We start from the raw sequence: 8,177 nt of genomic DNA, 5'->3' as shown, positions 1-8,177 counted from the left end.
AGAGCGTCTGTAGAACGGTTACTGTCCAAAGGACTCGGCTTGTTGGTCACCTGTTGATTGTAACCCAAATGTACCTGCAAGTCTTCGTTTTTTGGCGACTGGGTGGTCAAGTGGGAGCGATTCAACCTGCCGTTCCTGCCTTGAGATACCGGAGATGGAGTTACAGGAGTGGGAGCGGCTGAAGAAGACAACGAGGAGCAGGATGCTGCAGAGAACGAGCTAACAGACGCAGCCACGGCATTGACCGACACCATATCGCTTTCCAAATCCCCTTCAGCAACCGGGTCTCCAGAGCTGGAGTTCTGCAGGTCAGGAAAGGTGGCATGGCAAGCGTTCACCAACTCCCTCACGCCAAGCCTTTCCGCCAACTCATACAGCACACCCACATCGATCAAGTCCGTGAAAATCTCACCCGTGTAGATAAAAGTCAAGACCTTCTCGAAATTGGCAGCAGAAACGAAGTCCAGAGAGAAGGTGGTGGGAACGGCACCCTGGTTGCTGGAACCTCTGGAGAAGAGGCTGCTAAAGTGCGTGCAAGAGCACGCCAACACCACGCGATGAGCCGGGAAGGAACGGCCTCCGACCTGGAGGACGATGTCGCACAGGACGCGAGACAGGCGGCAGCGGTTGAGCTCAGAGAGGAGACGGGCCGCGTGGCCAGAGCCCTGCAGCCTGATCCGCATGCCTGGCAATTCCAACAAAAGCCAGGATTTGGACTGAAACACAGAAGTGAATGGAAAAATGGATGAGATTCAGATAAATTATAATAGCAAGGTGCATATTCTGTACTTATATAAAGTTATATTAAATATAACTATACAACCTCACTGTTTGAAGTCACTATGAAACGGCATTTAGTAATGTGACAAATCTGCACGTGACTTTTAACCATCAGGAAATGATTAGATCATGAAAAGTGGTCTTTATGGCTATAGCTGGAATATCATGTTAGCATACTACTCTAAATTCTGCTGCAGTATATACAGTGTGTATCATAGTACACTGTGCACACAATATTACATTTTCTGTATGCATGGAATAATACATATGTTAAAAGCACACTACCAGTGTTGTTATTGTTAACTAAAACTATATATATATATATATATGATATATGTAATTGAAATAAAGCTTAAATAAATAAAATATATTACATGAAATACTTAAATGCAAAGTAAATAAAAAAATATTGCCTTGGCAACTAACTGAAATAAGTTATTAAAATTAATTATTAAAATTACTAACACTAAATAAAATAAATATAAAAATATGAAAAACTAATAAAAATGACAAAACTTAACTCAAATTTAAAATCATTTCCAAGATGATTAGTGGACACCACTGGCTAAACTAATCATTCCTGGTGTTGCGCAACAGGTCATGTGACAAATAGGTAATACACAATATTGTTGTCACATGACCTCATCACTTTGCATGATTAATGTTTGAAAGGTTTAGCATGGAATACTGCATACTGTCTGGAATAATGCAAACAGTATGTACTGCACAGAATTCAGAAGGGAGTAGAGTAGTATTGTATTTTGAACAACCGATATGACAAGCACTTGAAAAACAAGAGTGCTGGTGACCTCAGCCATATTATATAGTCGTTTTAGAGTCAGGGCAAGTCATTACATTTTGATGAAAGATTATGAAGACAAACATTATTTGGAATAAAGTGTAAACACAATATCCTGTACCTTCCTTAACGTCACAAAAAAAAACATATTTACAAAAACTGTAATGCATTTTTTCACTATAATACACGGCATTACACTGACTTTAACTTATGTTTGCATTTATCACCAGCTAGTTTCATCACAGCAAGGTCAGAACAGTCTCACGATTCACACGTAAATTATACGTGAACATAACGTTACATCTCTTCACAAAACAACGGGTGTCCTAACAAAGACAGTCCAGATCACACACAAATAATTCGGCTTTTTGGATCAACACAATATTTGCTACTCCTTTATAGACACTATATATTTAAGCATGTATAGCACACAACTAGTGTGCAATGAAACTGCTCGATGCATTCTAGTTTATTTAGTGCATCATTAGTTTAGCCGTAGCTAACCGGTTGCCATTGGATTCCATTAGCAAGTGAGGCTAACTAGCACTTTAGCGTCATCTCTCGCAGTGGAAATGAAACAGACCGATGAGCTACTAGCTATCACACAGACACCACATAACAACTCAAATGTTTCCTTACCCATGGAGTGCTGCTAGTTTGCGATAGATAAATAACTCACTCGGTTGCTGTTAGCCCAGGCTGTCGTCCCTGTATAGACACTGACGGCGTCTCAAAACCTAGTGAGATGCCTACCTAGAAAACTCAGCTGGTTCAGAACAAAAAATGCTGTCTAGGTTAAAGAGCTCGCTATGTTTTTAAAACACGGCCATTGTGTCATATAAGACTAAAACAAACTGAACACCGAGCACTTGAGAGGGAGCGCCTCCCATTGAAATTCATGTAATCCTATCATTACTCTGGAAAGCCTCCACATAACTCAGGAATGTTTGTCTATATATAATACTAGATTGTGTTAAACACAATGTTTTAATAATATGATGAAGGTAGATTTTAACCAATAACACTTAAGATAGCAATAATATAATATTAATAAAAATATTATTGGACATCCCCCCAAAAAATGCTTTAGTAGCCTACTTTAATACTTTTTTTCTTTTGACAAATTCTTTAAAGCTGTACAGTCATACTCTTTAGACTTTAGTCTGAACAGCGTTTGTGAACGAATTGCTGTTTATGATGTTTAAAAATTGTAATGTTTTTATTTTTAACATAAAAAAAAAAATCATCGTTAGTTCATTTTCATGTACTGGTTCATATGTTTCGTCCAGGCATCTCCATTTTGAATCGTGTGACTTTCCTGCGTGAACAACTATTATTACAGTAAAAAACAAAAAAAATTATATACATTTTATTAAAAAAAAAAAAAAGTTACATATTGGAACATATGAAAAAGTGGAACTATCCACTATTATCGAATCATGAATGCAAAAGTCAAGAAGTAGGCTATTTGTCAGTCTATATGAGCACATAATACATAATATATAACACACAATATTTAAACTAAATATTTTATTCCATCACTTGATATTTGTGTTGACACATACAGTATGATAACAAATTTTAACCAGGTGATTTATCTGAAATCAAACAGGCCTTCGATGATAGTGAAGTTTTGAGGCATTAAAATGTAGAAACATCTGCTTTTTGATTTAAAAAGATGGAGACTTATCAAGCAGTGCCAAAGAGAGGTTGAAAATCAGAGTTTATTGTCTATAGTTTATAGAAATGATGCACAATGACAAATACTATTTCTTCTGAATATAAACATGTTCTTACATTACCCTCAGTGATGATGTCTGTTTTAAAGGACAATGGTAATGACAGTCATAATGGTAAATACATTCCCTCAGATTGCTTTGGGAAACTCTCAAGCTACATTTTACCATGTAATGCATCTATATTACAGTATATTAATCAGCATATTATAAATAATATTGCTTTTTAGTTGGTAAAACAGTTTCCATTTTTTGAAAAAGGCATGTTGAAATTTTGTAGCTGTCATTCTAAGCCTGTTCAAATATGGACAATTAAGAGTTTCTTCTTTTCTCTTTACTTTTTCCCTTTTCTGAGGAATCCGCAAGGATAAATGTACAGTATATAAATACAGCGTTGTTGGCAATGTCCTCGGACAGAAATTCACAGACACACAGAACACACAACTCTGTATGAAGAATTAAAAATGACCCTGGAGAAAATGTTTATATGATCATGAATGTTCATGGGTTATGAGACCCTCCTCCTGGAATTGACACGTCCGATACTGGTGATGCTACTTTTGCGGGACAGAACAGGTGTCGGGGAGGTGGGTGACGTCTCATTGGGGCAGCCGTGTTGGAGAAGAATCTCAGCACACTCTTTGCTGCCGGCTTGGCGCGCCAACATCAGCGCGGTTCTACCTTGTGGATCCTTTGACTTCACATCACTGCCGTACTGTTGAACACATACAAAAAAAAAAATATATATCCATTAGAAATGAGCAAACAATGCAATACTGACGTCCAACAGTTAAAGGAATGATTCACCCAAAAGGAAAAATTCCTAAAATTAAAAGTTAAAAAATTCAAATATGAGTCCTCTATCCATAATATAGATTTTATAATCTAGTGAAAAAGTCATCTCAAAACTGATCAAGCACTGTTTAAGAGTGAAAACAGTCCAAAGACTTTTTCACTGGAGGAAACATTATTATGGATTCGTATTTAAGCCGGAATCAATGGTTTAAAGTTAAAAAGCCTTAATGATGGAGATGTTTCTTAAAAACACATAGATTTTCACTTCACAAGATATTAATTGATAAACTGGAGTTATTTGATTACTTGTATATTATTTTATCAGCTGTTTGGACTCTCATTCTGATGGCACCCATTCACTGCAGAGGATCCATTGGTGAGCTAGTGATGTATTTCTCCAAATATGATCCTATGAAGAAACAAACTCTTGGAAGGCCTGAGGGTGAGTACATTTTTGGGTGAACTATTCCTTTAACTCAAAGAAACCGGCTCAATAACTCACCCAGACCAGCAGCTGTGTCATGACCACGTCGCCCAGCTGGCAGGCCGCATGTAATGCGCTGTGATGCTGCTGCGCTGCTCCTTCAGGCGGGATGTTGATCACTTCCTTGGTGCTGTGCACGAGGAGCAGCAAAAGTCTGGGAAGGTCTCTGTTAATTACTGCTTTAAGCAACCAAGTCGACATTGTGTCCTCTGAACACTGAGCGGGCAACGGCGACACAAATGCCCGCTGTTCATATTTGGCACGGATCCACGACTCTCTCTGCTCTCTGAGACAAACACAAAGCAAAGGCCAAATTATTATCACAGTGGCTAACCGCATTAGTCATGATCTCTTTACATGTGTGTCACGAAGAAGACTGAAGCACTGCAACCTTGTTTATGTTTTTAGTTAATACTTCAAAAAAAAAAATTTCTTGAACAGTCTTGTTTTTTGTTTTTTTTTTTCTGAAAAAATATCTTAACAGATTTAAAAATAAATGTATACATTTAGAAGCAAATTAGTTTAAGACTTATATGTAAGTGAATATAATATATAATTGAATAGAAGTGTTTCGTCTTCCATTAGGAGATTTGTTCACTTGCTTTAAGTATAAAGCAAAACGTAATAATTTAATTTAATTTAATTTAGTGCAGTACAATATTGTTCAAAAGTTTTTTTTAAGTATTTTTTTAAAGAAATTAATACTTTTATTCAACAAGGACGCATTAAATTGATCAAAAGTGACAGTATAAAACTTAACAAAACTTTCCTGATGGGGGGAAAAAGTATCATGGTTTCCACAAAATATGAAGCAGCACAACTGTTTTCAACACTGATAATAATAATAAATGTTTCTTGAGCAGCAAATCAGCATATTAGAATGATTTCTGAAGAATCGTGTGACAATGAAGACTGGAGTAATGATGCTGAAAATTCAGCTTTACCATATCAGGATTAAATGACATTCTAAAATATATTACAATAGAAATTAGTTCTTTTAAATTGTACTAATATTTCACAGTATTACTGTTTTTACTGTATTTTTGATCAAATAAATGCAGCCTTGGTGAGCATAAGAGGCCTATTTCAAAAACATAATAAAAAACGTACCAACCCCAAGCTTTTGAACAGTACTGTATGTATTTATTTACTTTACTTTAACAGGCACTTCGTTGCTCACCTTGTTGCCTCAGGTGTCAACTTTTGGCGCCCTTGGGTGCAGGTTTCCCAAATGCTGTTGGCCATATGGTTGCCTATAGCCGCAAGCACTTTTGTGAGTTCACTGGGCCAGTCGTCCAGGTCTAGCGAGCGCACACGGGACAGGTGCGTCCCCAGGTTCCGGTGTATTCCCGAACACTCGATGCAGATTAAAGCCCCAAGATTAAGACTCGCCCATGTTGGATCTGACGGGAGACATAATGTTTTCATAAACTGAACGATGACAGAGATCTCAACATATAGTAGGCCCTACTCTTTGTTGTTTAGATTTTCATCACAAGGCATTATTTCAGGACCGCACTTACTTGGTGCTCCACAGTCCACACAGAGGTCGTTCCCTTTGGCATTTCGAATGGCCTGCAGGGCAACAGCTTCACTTTGGCTGTTCCTTCGAGCCTTCGAGTTGAAAATTAAGTCTATTATTTTGCAATATTGCAGGGCAAACTGTTCAAATGTATAGTATAGTAACATGATTTATGCATGTAGGATGAATCAGCATCCTTTTTTGGTCTGGAAATAAGCAAATTAACCCATTATTGGCCTTTTATTTTAGCAATAGAAAAAGGTTAAAGGAATAGTTCACCCAAAAAATGAAAATATGCTGAAAATGTACTCCAGCTTAGGCAATCCAAGATGTAGATGAGTTTGTTTCCTCTTTAGAACAGATTTGGAGAAATGTAGCATTACATCACTTGTTCACCAATGGATCCTCTGCAGTGAATGGGTGCCGTCAGAATGAGAGTCCAAACTGATAAAAACATCACAACACGACTCCAGTCCATCAATGAATGTATTTTGAAGCGAAAAGCTGTGTGTTTGTAAGAAGCTAAAATTTTTCTCAAGTGAAAAAGCCATCTTGTCTGAATCAGGAGAGAAATATGTACAGATCAAGGACTGTTTACAAGTGAAAACAAATTTGTCGGTGGATTTTGATGTGAGGGGACAACAGGACATGAACCTTTTTACTGGAGGAAGCATCAATACAGATGATGGGCTGGAGTTGAGAGGCTTACTTGTAAATTATTGTGATGTTTTTATCAGCTGTTTGGACTCTCATTCTGTGATGGAATGCTACATTTCTCCAAATCTGATGAAGAAACAAACTCATCTACATCTTGGATGACCTGAGGGTGAGGACATTTTCAGCAAATTTTCATTTTAGGGTGAACTAGTCCTTTAAAGATGTACTAGCCATTGAAAATTTAATGGACCTTTTTAATGGATATTGCACATAAGTGCAAAAGTGTTCTGGAAAGCTCATAAAGTTTGTGCTGTAAATATTTAAAAGATAGTTCTGATACCGTCAGGCTGATAGAGATCGGATTCATTTTTTTATTGCCCTCTTTACCTTATTTCTGCTTTCACAGCTCTGTAGACTTGCAAGGATCTGGCTTTCGATGGCCTGAACCCAGGCGTCCCTGTCCTCTTGACTTTGGGCTTCAAAATGCCAGCTCTGTCCTGTGCTCGATATGATGATGAAGTCTGCGCTCTCCTCTTCTGTTTGGGCGAGAGCAACAGTTATTTACACAAGATCAATAAAAACACCCATCGTGTCCTCAGTCTAATGTATCGTCTCAGTATAATTATGTGTTTGAGAGAGACAGGAACACAGACAGAAACACTCAGACCCATTTGCTGTAATCTAATGATGTGACAAGAGATGGATATGGACACATACTGCAGAAAAGACAGCGAGACAGAGTCAGCTCAGCCACTCATTTCAAATATTCAGGTTACCTGTTTTGTTAATGTTTCGCAAGCTACCAAAGCTTTTTAATTTCCACATTTTGCGCTTGGCTTGCGGTGCAAGAAATTAGTCCAGGGCAGCAGAGGATAAGAGGAAAGAAAGGAAGAAAAGACAGAGGAAAGAAAGAAGTAAAAGAGATTGTAAAAGGACCTTAGAGAAAGCAATTAATCAGGTCCATATTAGAAAAGAGAGGAAAGCAAATTCACCTCAACTCTTCACCATAATACTAATAATGATCGCTTAATCAGTGAAACTGGATCATTGTGGCGTCTGGTAATCTTTCATAAATCTGATCTCTTACCCTCAGCCTGCCCAGCCGCTGCGTCTCCTTTCAAGTTAATACTTCTGTTTCGTTTTTTCTTCTTCCTGTCAGTCATTGGAGAAGACGGGATGTGGTCTTTTCCTAAAGGAGGACTTGTAGCCCCCTCAATACTCAAGTCTATTAAGATAATACAAAAAAGAGGCCAGAAATTTCAAAACATTTCCTGCACCAGATTTGTAACCATTCTAATGATAAATACACAGCCAAAATACAATTACATTTGTATTAATTATATTGAGTATATTTAATTATCTTATAAATAAATGAATATATATATATATATATATATACATACA

At 37.4% G+C, this 8,177-nt stretch overlaps 2 protein-coding genes across 5 annotated transcripts in view; both read right to left on the bottom strand.

The window, feature by feature from the left end:
• Window positions 1–2,455, bottom strand: part of LOC107697919 (zinc finger and BTB domain-containing protein 39-like) — a 6,952-nt gene extending 4,497 nt beyond the window's left edge. Inside the window, exons 1-2 of one of the 2 annotated variants that reach the window (XM_016498787.1) lie at window positions 2,219–2,455; window positions 4–716 (exon numbers count right to left, since the gene is read on the bottom strand). In XM_016498787.1, the coding sequence (XP_016354273.1) occupies window positions 4–683 (680 nt within the window). In that variant the 5' untranslated portion in view covers window positions 684–716; window positions 2,219–2,455. The remainder of the gene's footprint in view (window positions 1–3; window positions 717–2,218) is intronic. The other variant, XM_016498788.1, reaches the window with a different exon arrangement.
• Window positions 2,456–3,105: 650 nt separating this feature from the next.
• Window positions 3,106–8,177, bottom strand: part of LOC107697918 (arf-GAP with GTPase, ANK repeat and PH domain-containing protein 1-like) — a 22,525-nt gene continuing 17,453 nt past the window's right edge. For 2 of the 3 annotated variants that reach the window (XM_016498784.1, XM_016498785.1), the window contains 7 exons: window positions 7,861–7,998; window positions 7,550–7,609; window positions 7,161–7,309; window positions 6,118–6,208; window positions 5,775–5,997; window positions 4,613–4,880; window positions 3,106–4,030 (listed from right to left, as the gene is read on the bottom strand). In XM_016498784.1, coding sequence (XP_016354270.1) covers window positions 3,824–4,030; window positions 4,613–4,880; window positions 5,775–5,997; window positions 6,118–6,208; window positions 7,161–7,309; window positions 7,550–7,609; window positions 7,861–7,998 — 1,136 coding nt within the window. In that variant the 3' untranslated portion in view covers window positions 3,106–3,823. The remainder of the gene's footprint in view (window positions 4,031–4,612; window positions 4,881–5,774; window positions 5,998–6,117; window positions 6,209–7,160; window positions 7,310–7,549; window positions 7,610–7,860; window positions 7,999–8,177) is intronic. The other variant, XM_016498786.1, reaches the window with a different exon arrangement.

Source organism: Sinocyclocheilus anshuiensis, unplaced genomic scaffold (genome assembly GCF_001515605.1).
Source record: "Sinocyclocheilus anshuiensis isolate Anshui unplaced genomic scaffold, SAMN03320099.WGS_v1.1 scaffold78, whole genome shotgun sequence".
Classification (NCBI taxonomy): Eukaryota; Metazoa; Chordata; class Actinopteri; order Cypriniformes; family Cyprinidae; genus Sinocyclocheilus; species Sinocyclocheilus anshuiensis.
The sequence above is the reverse complement of the archived record's forward strand: the minus strand, read 5'-3'. Positions and strand labels throughout refer to the sequence as shown.